Source organism: Diabrotica undecimpunctata, chromosome 3, assembly GCF_040954645.1.
Source record: "Diabrotica undecimpunctata isolate CICGRU chromosome 3, icDiaUnde3, whole genome shotgun sequence".
Lineage (NCBI taxonomy): Eukaryota > Metazoa > Arthropoda > Insecta > Coleoptera > Chrysomelidae > Diabrotica > Diabrotica undecimpunctata.
Genome location: NC_092805.1, coordinates 76,546,707 through 76,567,071, shown reverse-complemented (window position 1 = coordinate 76,567,071; position 20,365 = coordinate 76,546,707). Strand labels below are relative to the sequence as shown.

At 32.2% G+C, this 20,365-nt stretch overlaps 1 protein-coding gene and 1 long non-coding RNA gene across 2 annotated transcripts; both read left to right on the top strand.

Moving 5' to 3' along the window:
* The first annotated feature begins 951 nt into the window (after positions 1 to 951).
* On the top strand, positions 952 to 4,237 carry LOC140436923 (uncharacterized). The gene is made up of 3 exons (XR_011950329.1): positions 952 to 1,719; positions 2,403 to 2,582; positions 3,202 to 4,237. It is a non-coding gene; the product is annotated as an uncharacterized lncRNA (long non-coding RNA).
* An 11,812-nt stretch (positions 4,238 to 16,049) lies between these two features.
* On the top strand, positions 16,050 to 17,021 carry LOC140435907 (uncharacterized). The gene has a single exon (XM_072524620.1). The coding sequence runs from the start codon at positions 16,050 to 16,052 to the stop codon at positions 17,019 to 17,021; it is 972 nt and encodes a 323-aa protein (XP_072380721.1).
* The last annotated feature ends 3,344 nt before the right edge of the window (positions 17,022 to 20,365 follow it).

The window sequence follows — 20,365 nt, the reverse complement described above, 5'->3', positions numbered from 1 at the left end:
TTATAATTTAACATAACTATTTATTATATGGTGCAGATAAATAAATATTGATTGTCGGAAATTTGCAAAGTTCTATTTTATTTACTATTTAGTTTGTTTACTATTAATATTGGCTATGAGTACGGGTGCTTGGTTGTATAGTAATTTCCAGCCACTTTTAGTCTGTCAAAAAGTAACTAACTTCGCAAAAAAATAATTACTAAATTCACTAGACAGTTCGGACTGGGATTAGCGAACCGAGTTTATCAAAGAATACGCGTCTACAGTCCATCTAATTTACTTACTGTTGCAAGTCATTATCATTGGTCAGGTTGCAGGTCACAATGGGGAACTTGCATAAAAATTAAATTCCAGAAATATTACTGATAAACGTTATTTATTACTGTTAAGAGAACCCCAGTTTACAAAAAAACTCATATTTTATTATTATGAAATAAATATAAGCAATTAAAAACTGGAGAATTTAAATGATTCTTTCAACGGGCGGAATCTGTTGTGACGTCATACCGCTCGTTGGTCATCCCTATAAACGGGTAAAAACGATAAGTATTGCAACTGCAACGGTATTGGGTATTGCCTAATCTTCTTCTTACCAATGGATGGAAAACTTGAAGCCTTCGAGATGTGGCTATACAGGCGAATTCTAAGGATATCATGGACAGACAAGATAACCAACGAGACCGTATTACGAAGAGTGGGCAAAGAAAGAGAGGTGATGTATACCATTAAAAGGAGAAAGTTGGAATATCTCGGACATATAATGAGAAACAGCACTAAATACAGATTACTGAAGGTAATCCTACAGGGTAAAGTATTCGGAAAGCGAGGAATTGGGAGAAGGAGAATATCATGGTTGAAGAACCTGAGGAAATGGTTCTCCACAACAACAACGAATCTATTTAAAGCATCAGTCAATAAAATAATTATAGCCAGAATGATTGCCAATATTCGGAACGAATAGGCACTGAAAGAAGAAGAAGATGGATGGGATGGGTATGGACAGTGGAAGTGTGACGTCACAACTGTCAATTACTTTCCAAACAAAAGTTGAAATGTCCAATCTCAAGACTTTTTAATTTCTATAAAGTTAATATTTTGCTTCCTCTGCTGCTTTTTCTTTTAAGTATAGTGTTTTTACGATAATACCATCATAATTCAGTGTTCCATTTTTATGAAATATAGTTTAAAAGTTTAAATTAAAGACATTCTAACCTTACTTTATTGATACATGCATTTTATTGCTATTTTTATAAAACAGCATGCTTTATTATTTACACAACCTTGTAAAATTGTTGTAGTAACTATTAGAATACTTAGATATTGCAAAAAGCGGAAAGATTCTGTAAAAAAATGAAAAAATAACGAAAAATACAAATTATCCACACTAAACAAGGTTTGTTTGGAAAGTGAAACTGACAGATGTCAATAAAATCGCATTTTATGCACATGACACATGACAATGGATTTGATAACGTACCATTGTATCAAACAATATAGACGCTTATAAGCGTCTATATTCTTTGATTGTATTATAGCCTGTTTTAATACTGTTAAAGGTTTTAAGTGTGTGTAAAATAATTTTTTTAAAATGACTGACGCTGGGTTTTTAAAGGGACAGTCTGACAATTTACCCTTAGTGGATATATTTATGGTGGGGACTTACATTAAAAACAGCGAAAGTTTTTCTCTTGCTGAAGTTCGAGGTGTTAAAACTAACAGGTAGGATATAAACCATACTTAATAGTTTTACGTATAATATAAATCGATAAAAGTATTTTTCATACAAGTTAAAACTTATTAAAGTTACGAGGAAAGAAAGAGAATGCAAAATTTTGACGCCTGTCAAAATTTTCGATGTACTGTATATGTAATCATTTTTTCGATACCTGAGAAAACTAATAAGTATTTTTGAAAAATTTAAACGCAGAATGAAAGAATACTTTATTATCGAGGGCCGAAAGTCCCTTAGAATGAATCAAAAGTTTCTTTTTAATGAGATATTTGAAATTAAAAATCACACTAAATTTTTTCTTTATTAAAATATTATTTATTATTATTAACTTATTAAAATAAACATTATAGAAGTTTTCAGGGACTCTCGGCACTCGGTAATAACGTAATCTTTCATTCTGCGTTTAAATTTTTCAAAAATACTTATTAATTTTCTCAGGATTAGAAAAAAATGAATGCATGTAAAACACATTTGTGCGAAATTTTGTGCCTACGCCCTTAAAGTATAATCATTATAATACGTTATGTGAATAATATATGGATAATGTGAATAATATGAAGTGTAAATGACAATATATTTTTAGTTACTTGAAATGAAAATATTAGGCACAAAAATATTTACATCTACTTACATAGGTACCTAGTTGTTAAATATTTCTACTTATTTACAGATCCGCTAGGCCTTCTTATGGGGACTCTGCTGTTGGATGGGTGCAAGTTCGAAGAGATAAAAATGTATGCACAGTTAAAGCTAAAGTGACACCTGAACACAATGTGAGGAAAACACAATATGCTGTAACTTGCAATATTGATGAGGAATATTCAGTGCCATGACTGTGCTGCCTCTTCAGGTAAATATTTTTAAAATGATAAAAAATGTACTAGGTAAATATCAGATTAGTTTTAGTCATGCATAGGTATATTGAGATTCTAGGATTGTAAGACTAAAAAAATGTTTTATATGTCTTTGATGCTATTTAAAAACTGTTTATGTTTATGGAATGTCTTCTTTACATGCCATCTCCGCGATTAAGGTTGGCCATCATCATTGCCTATTCTAACTTTTGGCACTATACAGCCCAAAAGAGTTCATTTGAGCTGCATCCAATCCATTCTTTGAGATTTCTCAGCCAGGACAATTTTTTTCTACCTATGCTGCGTCTTCCTTGAATTTTTCCCCACATTATTAATTTTAGGAGTTCGTATCTATCACCACCTGCTGTTATAAGTATGACCCAAGTATTGCAGTTTTCTTATTTTGGTGGAATCCAGTATCTCCCTGCTTGATCTCTATTTTCTTAGTGCTTCTTCATAGGTTATTCTGTCTATCCAGGAAATTCTTCAATATGTCCACATTTTAAATGCTTCCAATCTAATTGTAATATGGAACGTAAAGGATAGCAAATACATACTATGAAATGATATTAACTTTGGGTATAATTTATAAGTATAGCATTTACTTTGTTTTAGGTGGGTATAAGCATTCCATAGCACTCTTGATGTGGCTTCACAGAAGGAGTGAAGAACCTTCTCCAACTGAAGTTGCTTGTTACTGGGCAGAGTAAACTTTCCAAAGTTGGAACTTCAGTTAAATACCTAACTTTGAAGGATTTTGGAGCACAAGAAGAACTGAGCTCAGATGAAGAAAGCTTACTTTTTTTACAGGAAGTTGTGAACCAAGGACTAGAACATAATGTTGAGAGTCAGCTATTGAAACACTTCAAGCCTAACAGAATTTTGCAAAATCTTGGACTACATCAATCGATGTTAAATTTTGTTAGCAGAAATGATTTTTCCAAAATGGCACTGAATTTTTCAGAATTTCTAGAATTCTGTTATCAGGAAATGGATCCCCAACTATGTTCTGAAGCTGCAGCAATAACCATTGAACAGTCTAATTCCGGTTTATGGTTTGACCTGCGATATGCAAGAATAACTGCATCAAAATTTTATGATACAGCACACTGCAAAAAATCAGATGGTTCCCTGGTTAACCAAATACTTGGTGTAACCAAACTTCCTGCTACCGAAGCCATGTCTCGAGGAAAAAGGCTTGAGGATGCTGTAATTAAAGCTTTAGAAAAATAATTAAAGATAAAACTCAGTCATATTGGGTTATAATTAAATCACAGGCATCCAATATTTGGGACTTCTCCAGATGCTATATCTGAAGAATTTGTAGTTGAAATAAAATGTCCTCAATCTGAGAAAACTATTTGTAACTATTTAACAAAAAATATGGAAATTACAGCAAAATACAAAGCTCAAGTGCAGCTACGGATGTTTCTATGTAAGAAACAAAAAGCATTATTTTGTGTTGATTCTGATCAAAATTTCCTCAAAATCCTGATTTTGAGGAAAATTTAAAATTTTTTGATATATGGGTACCATATGATGAAGAATACATAAAGATGTTAATGGATGCTGCAGAAAACTTCTGGCAATATAATATATTTACACATTTATGTAACTCATTCAAAAAATGATAATATATTTATATACAGCATGATCAGTTTCACTTTGTATTTAACATTTGGATGCGAACTGGTGTTGACATTCAGTTTTTCCAAATTTTTTAAATTTTATTTTGGTAACGTCTCGCCAAGTAAAATGCCTTCATGGTACCAAAATAAAATTCAGAAAGTTAGGAAAAACCGAACGTCAACTGTGTGTTTGGGTTTACGATTGTCCAAAAATTACTGATTATTTCGTTATTTCAGTAAATATCTCCAATAATAATAGTTATAATATATCTGATGGTAATATATCAAAGTTTAGAAATTTATGTAATCAAAACTTAGATAAAATCAAAACAAATCTTATCTTATATAAGTTGGTGTATTTCTTGATTTAAAAAGAGCTTTTGAAACCATTGACAGGACAATAATGATTTCTAAACTTAAACAGTATGGTATAGGTGGTACACTAATTGCGTGGTTAGAAAATTATTTACAAGATCGCGAACAGACAGTTCGATTTAAAGAGCAATTGTTATGTGAAATGGATAGTAATACAGGGATTCTTCAAGGTAGCGTATTAGGCACTCGTTTATTTATTCTGTACATTAACGATATCGATATTTTTGTAATTTGTGAATTTATTGATCTTTTTGCCGATGATACTCTAATCTGTTGTAGTGATGAAAATTTTGATGTAGGTATTCAAAAAATGAACACTATTTTAGATATGGTTAATAAATATTAAAAAATGAATAAACTGAAGTTGAATGTGAAAAAAACAAAGGCAATGGTTTTAACTACCAAAAATATATATATATATATATATATATATATATATATATATATATATATATATATATATATATATATATATATATATATATATATATATATATATATATATTTATATATATATATATTATATATATATATTATATATATATATATATATATATATATATATTATATATATATATATATATATATATATATATATATATATATATATTATATATATATATATATATATATATATATATATATATATATATATATATATATATATATATATATATATATATATATATATATATATGACAAAAAACATCCCATCATTTTAGCGGCAGATCATATAGTTACATCGTTAATATTTAATCATTTTCACAAGGATCTTATGCATGCTGGTCCTCAGCTTTTACTTGCAACTATAAGAGAAACTTTCTGGCCGTTATCAGGAAGGAATTTAGCGCGACGTACCGTACACAAATGTGTAAAATGTTTTAGATTAAAATCTAAATCCATTCAGCCAATAATGGGTGACCTACCTGCCCAGCGTCTCGCAGGTGGCCCACCGTTTATTGTAACAGGTGTAGATTATGCGGGCCCTTTCTTAATTCGCGATAGAAAGGATCGAGGTTGTAAACTAATAAAGAGTTACATGTGTCTTTTTATTTGTTTTTGTACGAAGGCCATACATTTAGAATTAGTTACAGAACTGTCTAAGGAATCATTTCTGTTGGCCTTTAAAAGATTTATTGCGCGAAGAGGCAAGCCTCAAAAGATGGTTTCCGACAATGGAACCAATTTTATAGCAGCTAGTTCGGAGTTAAAATCGTTAATAAAATTTTTAGAGCAGCACACTCCCGCGATAAGGGAATCCTTGCTAAAGAATAATATTTCGTGGTCCTTCATACCTCCCTATTCTCCACATTTTGGCGGACTGTGGAAAAGCGGAGTAAGAACAGTTAAGCATCATTTGCATAGAGTTTTGGGAAACGCGCACTTAACGTTCGAGGAATTTTATTCGTTGCTTGTGCAGATTGAAGCTATAATAAATTCCCGACCGATTCATCCTTTATCCTGTGATCCAAATGATCTCTCCCCATCAACTCCTGCACATTTTTCTCATCGGAAGACCACTTATTACCAATCCAGATCCAGATTTGCGTCATGTTCCAGTTAATCGGCTCTTAAAATTCCAGCATATTCAGCAGCTTTCTCAGCATATATGGGAACGATGGAACAAAGAATACATCTCCGAACTACAAAAACGCACGAAATGGACTACTACTAACGGTGAAGTTGCGGAAAACACGTTAGTGCTCATAAAAGAGGACAATTTACCTCCATTAAGGTGGAAGTTAGGTCGCGTGATCGAACTTTTACGCGGCAGTGATGGTGTAGCCAGAGTTTTTAGAATAAAGACAGACAATGGTATCATAACTCGTTCTTTTTCCAAGGTGTGTCCGCTACCCGTTTCGGACTAAGTGTAGTTTAAACATTTGAACATTTAGCATTAGCAGACGATTTTGTTGGCAGTGTTTGCCAAGGCGGGGGCCATGTTCACGCCTCTATCCAATTCAAGTTTATTTTATGCATTTTTACAACCCGGCAACATAGTAGCGTAGGAAGATATATTATGCCATATGTGAAGATAAGACGAGTCCCTTAAGGCACCCCAAAGACGACAGACAGCACTCAAATACGAGACGAGATCGGTGACACAGCATTCAGCGCGAGCGAACATAATACTTATTAGCGTTCATATTATATGTATTGTGTAATTCAAAATAAAGTCAGTTTTGTTTTCGCACGGAGTTTGATTATTAACCAGCGGCACAAGCGAAGTGCATATCAAGCAAATCCATATATATATATATATATATATATATATATATATATATATATATATATATATATATATATATATCTGAAATCATAAATTTAAATATTAATAATGAAAAAATTGAAATTGTCACAACAGTTAAATATTTGGGATGCCAGCTTGACAATATTCTGAATTTTGAGAGTCACTTCGAGTACATTCATAAAAAAATATCAAAAAAACTTACACAATTATTCAACCTCATTTTGACTATTGCTCATCAATCTTATTTAACATACCCCAATTGGGAGGATGTTAAATACTCTAAATTGGTTCTCTGTTGAAAATAGACTGTTTTTTTCACCATGATTTTGGTCTTCAAAATAGTAAATGGCTTATCACCTGAATATTTTGAAGAATTCATTTCTTTCAACAAAAGTATTCATTCTTATAATACCCGAGGTTTAGATGACATATATGTAACTAAAACTATGTATAAAAGTATGAAGAATTTGCTCTTTTTTAAAATCTTCCTTAAATTTAATCAGTTACCAACATCTGTAAAAAAATGTACTAGTCTCAATAATTTCAAAATGTTACTTACACAATATATATGTATCAAACATTTATAGTGTACTTTCTTTATATTGTATATATAATAGGTTTTCTATTTAAATAAAGATCTATCTATCTATCTATATGAAATATAAATATATAAAGTATAATGTAGGTATGTACCTATAATTAAGGTATGAATAATAAAACCACTTGCAGGAGGATATTAGTTTGATTTGTTTTTATTAAATCACTTTTACTGTGTTTGACCTTGACCAATCCCTAGATAGATGCACTTGGGAATCTGGTGTAATTGTGAAATAAAACAAAATAAATGTTACTTGCATACATTTATTGCTTATATTTTATTGAACATAATATATATTGCAAATAGTAATAAGATGAAATATCAGGTTTTTACCAACCATTTTCTTAAAAACATTCTAAAATTTTTTTCTAAAACTAAATAACTACCTATAAAGTATAAAAGTAAAACCTACAAAAAGTTAACGTCCTGAAATTATTCCTGATTGCAAGTTGATTATTGATCCACACACTATTTTGATAATATTATCTGAATAACACAACAATTTATTATCAATACATGCATGTGGTGCTAAAATTGAAAATTCTCTCAATCTACGAATAACTCTTTCCACATGAATTCTCAAGCTAGCTATTCGTTTGGTCTCAAATACCTCATCTTTACTAGGTTTTGTACATACAGAGACACTCGGTGGCCTAATTAGGACACAACCTTTAGACATAAGTAAATGGTCAATATGTTTAAATCCCCTATCTGCCATAACAGCAACTTTTGTTGGTAAAATATTTAAAAAACCACTATGTTCTGCAATGACAGCATCAGATGTATGACCCCCAAATGCTGTAGATATATAATTTATGATACCATCAGGAGTGCAACATATTAAATATTTAAGTGTATTACATTTTTTATATTCCGACCATGTTAAAGATTGTTTCACTGCATCTGTTGGTTTCTCTATCTCTATTTCTAAACAATCAATTATACAATAAACATTACAATATCAAGCTCGAAAAGATATTGGTAAATTTGATTTCACGAATGAAACCTGAGGTTGTATTATACATTTTCTTAAATATTTACTTATAATTGGAACAGATTTCGAAAATATTTTTGAAGCATAACTTTCAGTTATGCCAAAATCATCTGCTAGAGCTATAAAAGAAAGGTCTACAATCTAGATCTGTTTTGTAACTTTGTGATTGTACAATTCATTGTCATATTTTTAAATTCAGTTCTCTTTTCATCATTAAGTTTTTTCACTTCACTGGGCGTTAAAGTATACTCACTACTTTCACTAAAATTTTCATGATCACTACTTTGTATGCTTAGAGTAGTTTCAGAAATATTGGCCACATAACTTGTTGATGGCTTCATCTCTACGTTGACTGGAATAATTTTGATTGGTGATAACCCTACTGTAAATCCACACTGTAGGTTACATTGAACATCTTTAGTCCTAACACTAGGACAGGTTTGTGAAGAGACATCCCTTTTCGAAACTTCAATGTCATTTGTTTCCAGCTGAATTTCCATAGGGTGAATGGTCTTACTACCACATGCAACTATCTCCAAATTCTCCTGAATACAAACTGGATCTTGTGGCACCAAAGAAATAGCTTCATCAACAATTATTTTTGCAGTTCTCTTAGTACCTGCAGCAGTGGGATGATTTTCAAACGATCTTTTTCTATTTTGCTGGCAATCAAATATATGAGGCACTACATTAGTTTTCATTTTTTTCTGACCACCCATTAACTTGTATTTAACATAGTTATCCATGTCTTCTTCAAGCTAGAATAAATAAATAAATAACTAAATAAGCCATATAAAAATATGTGTTATTATGAATGACAGTTTGTGGCAACAGTGTTGCCAGTTCGTTGTTCTCTTGTCCTGGAACGAGCAGCGTGACGTCATAAAGCTCGTCGTGTTGTTTAAAATGAAAAGCTGGCGATCATAACTTTAAATGTTCATTGTAAATTAAATATTGCGATTTAAGGGGGTTGATATTTGGTATGCGTTGTTTCTATATGTAGACAAATATAATAAATAAATAAAAAAAACAATTGTCAAGTTCCCTATTATTGCAAAATTGGATTATACAACAAAACAAATTAATATTTAATATAAATAAATAGATACAAAACAAGAGTTAAAAAATAATCTTGTTGAAAACAATTTAAGCCGCTTGTATGCGTCGTATAAAGATGTAAAATGGAATACTTAAAGAAAAACAACACTTTTTTTATTACTTATTAACATTAGTCAACACCGCAACTGTCAAATAAGAGATTTTAAATCGGCCTATGATAGTGTCCTAAGAAATAAATTGTATGAAGCCATGGATGAATTCCACATCCCCGATAAACTGATAAGATTGGTTAAGGCTACAATGCGTAAAGTTGTTTGCAAAGTCCAAATACAGGGCGAACAATCACAGGCATTTGAAACGCATGTTGGGTTGCGACAGGGAGATGCGCTGGCGTGTCTCCTTTTCAACATAGCTTTGGAAAAGGCGGTCAGGGATGCCCAAATAGACAGCAGAGGAAACATTTTTAATAAATCATCCCAAATTTTGGCATATGCAGATGATGTTGATCTAGTTGCCCGCACAACACGCAAGCTAGAAGAAATGTATACCACCTTGTCACACGCCTCAAAAAATATGGGCCTGCAAGTAAATGAAAATAAAACTAAGATAATGGCATCAACACCCAACAATAGAGCCAGAAACATCGGCCACCAACTCACGGTTGATAATTCTACCTTTGAAGTGGTGGACAAATTCACATACTTGGGCTCCCTGATCACCAAGGAGAACGTCATGACTGAAGAAATCAAGCGAAGAATAATCCTAGCAAACAAATGCTATTTTGGACTGAGTAGACATATGAGAAGCAGAAACTTAAGCCAAAAAACAAAAATAACCATATACAAAACCCTTATACAGCCAGTGTTGACATATGGGTCTGAGGCATGGACCATTTCCAAGGCAGATGAAAATCTCCTGCTTATATTTGAACGAAGGATCCTGAGAAGAATATTTGGTGGCATCTGTGAAAATGGTGTTTGGAGAAGGAGGTACAACTACGAGATATATCACAGATATAAACATATATTTGGTGGTAAAGACGTAGTATCCTTTATAAAAATAGGAAGACTAAGATGGGCAGGACATCTGGCAAGATCACAGCAGAACAACCCTCCTAGAAGAATCCTTATGTCACAACCTGTGGGAAGTAGAAAAAGGGGTAGACCAAAACTCAGATGGAGGGATGGTGTAGATGAGGATGGTAGACAAATAGGCGCAGCAAACTGGCAACAGTTGGCAATGGATAGAACTGACTGGCGTAATAGACTTGGGAAGGTCGAGGCTCTTTTATAGGGCTGTAGCACCAATGATGATGATGATGACTAAATAAGCCATATAAAAATATGTGTTATTATGAATGACAGTTTGTGGCAACAGTGTTGCCAGTTCGTTGTTCTCTTGTCCTGGAACGAGCAGCGTGACGTCATAAAGCTCGTCGTGTTGTTTAAAATGAAAAGCTGGCGATCATAACTTTAAATGTTCATTGTAAATTAAATATTGCGATTTAAGGGGGTTGATATTTGGTATGCGTTGTTTCTATATGTAGACAAATATAATAAATAAATAAAAAAAACAATTGTCAAGTTCCCTATTATTGCAAAATTGGATTATACAACAAAACAAATTAATATTTAATATAAATAAATAGATACAAAACAAGAGTTAAAAAATAATCTTGTTGAAAACAATTTAAGCCGCTTGTATGCGTCGTATAAAGATGTAAAATGGAATACTTAAAGAAAAACAACACTTTTTTTATTACTTATTAACATTAGTCAACACCGCAACTGTCAAATAAGTGTTACCAATTAATGCCAAACTATCACCTTCCTTCGATTACAGTTACAGTGTGTTCCGAATAAATAATGTTCTTCATAAAAACGCTTTATAATGCATTTATACAAATTAAATGAAACATATTATTGTGTATTTCTTTAAGTTAACATTAGTAGAAATCTTTAAATATTATTTCTACGCGTATATAATAAAATATATCTAGTGGCTGTAATATCAGTGTACTCGGCAAAGTGATTCTAAAAAGGAACACACCTACCGCCTAAATATTTCGTGTTGGTAACCTCACGGCATAGTATCACGGGCTATGACGCGGTTATCATAGGGCGCGTTCAGCAGACGGAGCTGCTCCACAACTGTTGAGTAAAAGTCTGCAAAATCAAACCGCTACCGATACGCTACTTCCGGAGCGGCCTGTCAAATTTGGTAGCGTAAAAATGTATCGCTACCTCCATCCAACATGTTGAGAGAAATGTCATTCATGACATTTCTGTACTAAAATTGAGGGTTAATAACCGGTTTTCTGTGCTCAAACGTTGTTGTGATAACATCTATTGCAGAAAAACTCAAGGTATTTATAGATAATAATGCTATTACTAATAATCCTTTGTTTGTAACCCGATCCTACCGCATACATACTTAATAGTAATAAAATACACGGCACGGTTCCTCCAGCCGAAAATGGAGACCACTAACACTAACCTCGATCCTGATAAATCTCCTGACCCCCCGCCTGATTTAAGTGGAAAAAAAATTAATAACCAATATAATATATATGATTCCCGGTCCTTTCGAAGTATATGTACAGGGAAAAGACAAAAATATAGGGAATTTTCACATCTTAAGTATTGCTAAAACAATATTTAACCTAAACCTACAGCAAATTATTAAATTTAACCGTAAAGGGAAAAACCGGTTAGGTGTTGTTTTTAAAGATTTTAAATCGGCAAATCTATTTGTGAATGATAATTAAGAGATGGGAAAGTTTACAATATGATGTCTTTATCCCAAATCACAATGTCACATGTAAGGGTATAATAAGGAACATATGTAAAGAAATATCTGAAGTAGAAATTAAAAATGCAATCGAAACAAAATTAGTATCCTGTAAAGTAATTGACATAAAAAGACTAAATAGGAGAATTATCGAAGAGGGAAAAGAACAAAACTATCTACCAACAACCACCATATGCGTAACATTTACAGGAAAAGCACTGCCCAGGGAGGTGCTGGTGTATGGATTACCCATGAAGGTTATTCCATATGTCAGCCCAGTCCTAATGTGTGGAAACTGCCTGTTATATGGTCACAGTAATAATCAATGCAGAGGGAACCCAAAGTGCCAGAACTGTGGGAAAAACCAACACGGGGAAGCCTCGAATTGTGAAACATACTGCATACACTGTAAAAATCATGATCATATCTCTAAAGATAAAAAATGTAAAGAATTCCAACGGCAAAAAGAAATAAAAGCCCTAATGTCTTTCTCTAACATCTCATATTATGAAGTAAACATGCAAATACCAAAAAATGAAAACAGGGAATACTCTTTGAACGAAGAGAATTTTCCTGTCTTGCATACAGAATCCAAGCCTAATAATATAATAGATATCACAGAAAGAAGAATAGAAGCCATAAAGAATGACACAAGTATACCAAAATATAACCAAATCGTCAAATCTCAACCCACCAAAAGAAGGAAACCAAACATGACAGAATATGACAAAAAACAACATAGTGCTCAATTAATTAATCCGGAGGGAAGATTAAACTGGGCAACAAATTCTCAATCAATGCCATCAACATCAAAAGGTTACAGTGCAAATAAGGAAACTGAACATGGAATCTCCCATGCAATGTCATTACTACCACCACAACATAAAGAGATGGTACGATCTTTTGTAAACAACTTGCTAAGAAACTTATACCCTAACTCATCTAATGTATCACAATATAAAACAATGGACAGTGGAAGTGTGACGTCACAACTGTCAATACCTTTCCAAACAAAAGTTGGAATGTCCAATCTCAAGACTTTTTAATTTCTATAAAGTTAACATTTTGCTTCCTCTGCTGCTTTTTCTTTTAAGTATAGTGTTTTTTACGATAATACCATTATAATTCAGTGTTCTATTTCTATGAAATATAGTTTAAAAGTTTAAATTAAAGACATTCTAACCTTACTTTATTGATACATGCATTTTATTGCTATTTTTATAAAACAACATGCTTTATTATTTACACAACATTGTAAACTTGTTGTAGTAACTATTAGAATACTTAGATATTGCAAAAAGCGGAAAGATTCTGTAAAAAAAATGAAAAAATAACGAAAAATACAAATTATCCACACTAAACAAGGTTTGTTTGGAAAGTGAAACTGACAGATGTCAATAAAATCTACGTCATCACTTCCACGGTCCATTAAAAGCAGCTCAACAAATAACATAACCTATGAGTTAATGGAAGATGGGACAGTATCCGATGCTTCAGAATACTAAGCCCAAAATAAAAATAACAAATAAAGCTTTCACTCCTTTGACTATAATACAATGGAATATGAGATCATATAATGCTAATGTGGATAACTTAAAAATAATTATCAAAGAATACAATCCTGACATATTATTGCTAAATGAAACATGGTTAAATAATAACCATATAATCAGATGCAAGGGCTATCAAGTAATTAGAGATGATAGAGATGATTCATATGGTGGTATAGCCATCCTTATAAGGAATGAAGTAGAATTTTATGAAATATCTGTATGTAATAAATTTAATAACAACTCTCAACTGCAAGCAATCTTCCTATCTAAATTTCAAATTAACCTACTTAATGCCTATGTCCTTAATGCAAATACCATATCTAAACAAAAATGGATAAAACTGATCCAGGAAATCAACAAACCAGTAATAATAATGGGAGACCTGAACGCCAAGCATGAGGCTTGGGGTAGCCCTTGTAATAATTCCAATGGGAGAAACATCTTCCAAACGTTAGATGAGCTGGAACTAGTTTTTTTAAATGATGGTTCATATACCAGAATAGCACCACCTCCAAAAAGATCATCAGCTGTGGATCTAACAATAACATCTAAGAATATTGCTACCAGATCATCATGGCAAATAATTCCTGACCTAGGATTTAGTGATCACCTACCCACAATGTGCAAAATTGGTGTCCAAAACATTACCATCCACATGCCACCAAGGAATAACAGAAACTTCAAAAAAGCTAATTGGAACCAATATACCTCAGTATTAGAGTCATCATTTACATCATTTCCAGGGGAGAACTACCGATCATTTGCAGATCTAATAAATGAAGCTGCACAGTTGTCCATCCCATTGTACAAATCAAATGTTAATAAACAGTATCATATCCCATGGTGGGACGAATCTTGCGCTGAAGTCATTAAAGACAGAATTAAGGCAACAAAGCAATTCCAATCAACACCCAACTTACAAAATTATTTAATAGTAAAAAACAAATGTGCTATAGCTAGAAGATTCCTTAAAGAAAAAAGAAAGAATAATTTTAGGAAATTTGCAGAAGGCCTTAATAGAAACTCGCCAATCAAGACAATATGGGATAAAGTTAGGAAAATAGCTGGATATGGTAATAGCCCAATTAACTCCCTTCCTGATCCTAATATGGCACAAGAGATACTGAATTCCTTGGCTCCTCCCAGTATACAGTTATATCAACAAAGTATACAAACTAGCAATACAAGTTCCCCTTTTACCTTTAATGAATACAAATTCATAATCAATTCTAAAAAGGAATCTGCTACGGGACTTGACTTAATTTCATACTCTATGATTAGAAATCTACCTCATTCAGGATCATTACTATTATTACAAATTTTTAACAAATGCTTAAATACAGGGACCATTCCGATTGAATGGAAACAGTCATTAATAATTCCAATCCTAAAACGTATGAAAGATAAACTCACTGCAACTAACTATAGACCCATTGCCCTCACCTCTTGTGTAGGTAAAGTTTTAGAATCAATGATCAAAAATAGGTTGGAATGGCGTATAGAAAATAAGGGAATCCTCAGACCATTGCAGCTAGGTTTTAGAAGGGGTAAAGGATGTTTAGAATGTCTATCCTTTTTGACATCTGAAATCCAAAAATCATTTAGTAATAATGAATGTACAATAGGAATATTCTTGGATATCCATTCAGCATATGATAATGTTAATATTGACAAACTGTACTCTACATTAATACATTTGGATATACCACATGATTTAGCTAACCTCATATATGACTTTTTAAGATGCAGAGAACTGTTTGTCAAAGATAACTCTGGGTTAGTACATGGCCCAAATACCACTAGCACTGGACTCACACAAGGATCACCATTAAGTCCAATGCTATTTAACATATATACCTACTCAATACACAAAGTGTTCCCCAAAAATGCTAAAGTCATACAGTATGCTGACGATTTTGTAATTCTAGTCAAGGGAGTGAATGTTAAAAATATGATATCAAAATTAAACAAATATTTAGTCAATCTTGAGGCCTGGCTGGACAATCATAATTTGAACATCTCTGTGGGCAAATCTAAAGCTATCTTGTTTACAAGGGGTAATACCAAAATAATGCCTGGAAATATCAGTTATAAGAGTCAACATATAGAGTGGGTAGATAAAATTAAATACCTAGGAATGGTTTTACAGAAGAACCTTAAATGAAAGGCACACATTAACCAGCTGGAAGTCAAAATAGGTAAAGCACTGAATGTAATGCGTGCCTTGTGTGGAACATGGTGGGGCAGTGACCCAAAAATATTAAAACTGATCCATGAAGCACTTATCCTAAGTCATTTAAACTATGGGGGTCAATTCCTATCTACGTGCCCTAAATATATATTGAAGAAACTAGATCAGATGCACTACCAAAGTATTCGGATTATCACAGGATGCATGAAGTCAACTCCAATCCAAGCCTTGTTATCAGAGTCTGGAGAACTGCCATTAAAATACAGAAGAGAATGGCTCACCACAAAATTTTTGCTAAAAAACCTAAGCATTAAAAACAACCCTGTCATTCAATCAATCATTGAATTAGAAGCACTTTGTAATATGGACAATAAATACTGGAGAAATAAGGAAAAACCCATATTGATAGCAACTATCAGAAAAATCCAACCTTATTTGCAGAACCTATATTCCAGTAAACTTCTTCCTTGCCATGAATATGACTTGGAACTACAACTTCAACCATTAGGAATTCTGAATGAAAATATTACAAAAAATGAATTCAATCTTATGAATTTTGTGAACTTAGTCAAAAAATTCCATTCATACAAAAAATTCTTTACAGATGGCTCAACGGACACAATGGGAAATGCGGGATTTGGTGTTTTTTCCCCAGATATAAACTATTCATTTTCATCTAAACTACCCAATCATACCCAAATATGTACAGCAGAGGTTACTGCGATCAATCATGCAGTCCAAATTATACGGGAACAAAATATCACAGAAGCCATTATCTTTTCTGACTCCAAAAGTGCACTACAAAAAATTAAAAAAACAGGGTTTTCTAAAGACACAGAACATATATCGTATTTAACGAAAACAGGAATTATCCTAGCAAGGAACAATAATATCAAAATCTTACTAGCATGGATCCCAGGACACACTGGTATCACTGGAAACTACAAGGCCGACCAACTTGCAACAGTGTTCCCAAACCTACCGATAAATCGGTAGATCTACCGATTTCGACGTATTTCTACCGATCTACCGACACAGGCTTAAATTCTACCGATTTTTATATTCAGATAGAAATTTTTACTTATTCTTAAATTTGAGAAGAAATATGTAAGAGACAAAACAATTTTTCTTCCGATACGTGTAATTTGCATTGAGCATTTTTTTGTATTCACGAAAACGTGTGAAAACATTCAAAAATTTATTCTTAAATGATACCTAAGCGGTACTTTACAAAGTACACGATGTCATAAAAGCTAATAATGCAATAAATGAATCCAAATCCATTGTGATCCCAACCGCTTGGTTCTGGGAATTTGTCAAGTTAGGAACGGAACAACGCATAGTTAATCTAAGCTTCCGAGTGCACCTCACATAAAAACTCGGTAGTTTGTTTGTTGAATAATATTTCCTTGTAAAAAGGTTTTATACTTGAGTTTTCGTTTCTCGGATAAGTATTCGATTCCTAGTCACAGACTCATTTAAAGATTTAAATTTCAGTCAGTTGAGGTTTGTGAAGTCGTAACTCGTAACGCCGTGTTATTGTATTAGTAGCGTAATTTTTTATTGTACGCGTAACAATAATTTAATAGTTATGTCGTCAAGTTCTGAAAGTGATTCAAACCTAGGTGAAACAAGTAGCAGGTGTCTATTTCAATATTTCATTTAGTTTGAGATTATATTATATGGTTTAAAATAAACATGACAAATAAAGTTTTTTAAGTCCTCTTTTTTTTTTCTCTCGTCTACTTAGTAGAATCCAGACCTTAATATTTATGTAGTATATGTACCCAATATAAATGTGACAACTTCGTATTTCCCACTTCGTTACTGTTGGATGTTACTGCCAGCCAAGTGGCCAAGTGCCAACGTGCCAGCAGTGCCAACCTTCTCGTTTTAAGTTTAGTATCTCGGTTCTCATTTTTTTATTTTATTAGATTTAGATGAATAAACATATTTTATTTTTTCTTAAATAAACGAATTGCAAAACATTATGAAATTTAAACAAAATAGTATATTTTGAAAAATTTACCGATTTTACACCACAATCTACCGATTTTTTTTAACAAATTATACCGATTTTATTTTTTTAAGTTTGGGAACACTGTCAGCCACAAACCATACGTTTGTGCTTCCAGCCATATATTACTTTATTATATGGACAAATCCATTGAATTTATTTAACTTGTTTAGAGGTATTTCTTGATTGGATTTCTAATTCCTTTCCAGCTGTTTCCTAATAACAAAAAGGTGATCCATTATTTATCTTTACAATTTAATGACTGTTTGGTTCCATTCCTTCATGTTTTGTTCATACTTTCTTTTCACTTCATATATTAGCTATTAAAAATGTTTACGTCGAAATTGATCATTACTTATAGTTAATGTTATCTAAAAAGAAAACTCTGAAAACTTTTGTTTTCTACATCTCTATAACTTTTATTATAATTTCTTCCCACTACAGCTATTTCAGCATTTTGTCTTTCTCAATTGACAAGCCGCGAGAATCAAATATCGAATACACACGCATTTGTAACGCTCACACATCACAAATTATGAAAGCTCTGAGAAGCAATTGTGGTCTCTCATATCAAAGTATCATTAATGCAGTTTAAACATAGTCGGCTGTAAGCAACAGAAACTATATTTGGCCTCTGAAATATGTGAACCAATGTTTGATTCTCACAGCCTGAAAAGTGGGTTACTGATAAAAACTACTTAAGTCAACTATTATATATTTATTTTTTAACGAAAACTATTATTTAAATACATTGTTATTTTAATAAGAAATTAACAAAAACTTTATATATTAAAAAAATATTGTTTTCATTACACTATTTAGTTTCTCTTGTTTTTTTTTAACTCATTTTCACAGTATAAAGAATTGCACAGAGTACACAGTGAAATCAACAAACACCTACGGGCTAACAGTTGGAAATAAATAATATTCATTTAGAGCAAAATTATATTTTTCTGTAAAATGGCCTATATTGTGGAAATGGACATATAATTGTAATAAACGATATTACATTGATAAACACAGTCGCATGAATCATATGGACTTGTTTTTGTGTGAATCGGCATGTGATGCACACTGCTGTAATATACGATATCAGTCAACAAGGCTGCATGAATCATATAGTGATTCTCACCTCTAACTAACACAAACTAAGGTTTTTTTTTTAAAGAAATGTGTAGATATATACTTAGATTTTAATTTTGTGTGTATATAGAGTTAAAAAGATATACAGCCAGAAGGGTCCTTTTTTTTCACTATGGTGCAGTGTGAGGGTTCATAAATTTCTTAATTTAAGGATTTGAAATTGTTCACTAAACGAATTATTATGATATAAAAGGTGAAGTGTGCATGTAGACTCTGTTTTTTGTTGTTGAAAGCTCTTTTGTGTTCTGGTATACATTTGTTTAAGGTTCTACGGGTTTAACAGATGTAATATTGTATGTTGGGTTTTTGATTAAGTTTGTTATACCCCACTGTATAAATGTTTTTTTATGTTGGCTCTGGTGCTTATTATATTTGCTTAAGTAATTGTTTGTTCTGAAAGCTGGTGTTATTCCTCTCTGTTTCTGGTTTTTTAGTTCTGTTGTTATCATGCCTATAGATGTAATTATTGTTTCAATTCGTTGATGGTTTTATTACTTACATATCAAAGTCTTTCTTTCAGGCACTATATAGCTTTCCTTATTTAGATGATAATTGTGTGTAATGTTTAATCTAATTGTCAACTATCTAATATGTTGTTTCCAAGTAAGTGAAAATTTACTATATATTTACTGACGATTTAAAATGCTTTAAAATAAACAAATGCCAGGCCGAAGTCTGCAAAAGGATATTGATCGCCTCTAAGTGGAGCACACAAAATGGTATTTGGATGCGTCAAAATGTCATAGTTTTCATTTGCACCTTCCTCATCCCCCAATAATATTCGAATATAGTAAACCATACTACAATTTAACCATTTAACTACAACCAATTTAACCATATATTCTACTTTTGAAACCAAGGATCTAGGTGTGAACCTTGACTCTAACTATAAATCACACATTTCCACAACAATACAGAAATCTATGAAGCTACTTGGATTTGTGAAGAGAACCATCAAAGATTTTTCTTACATCTCTGCTATTTGATCTCCTTCTCCATGGTTAGATCCCTTTTCATTTACTGGTCTACAGTTTTGTCCCCCTATTACATTGCATCTAAACTGAAACTTAAGACTGTCCAATTTTCTGTCATGCCATTGTATGGATGCATGTATACTGTGAATATGTTGCATTAGAATGTATACTGAACTTCTCTTGAGGTATATAGAAATCAAAGAGAC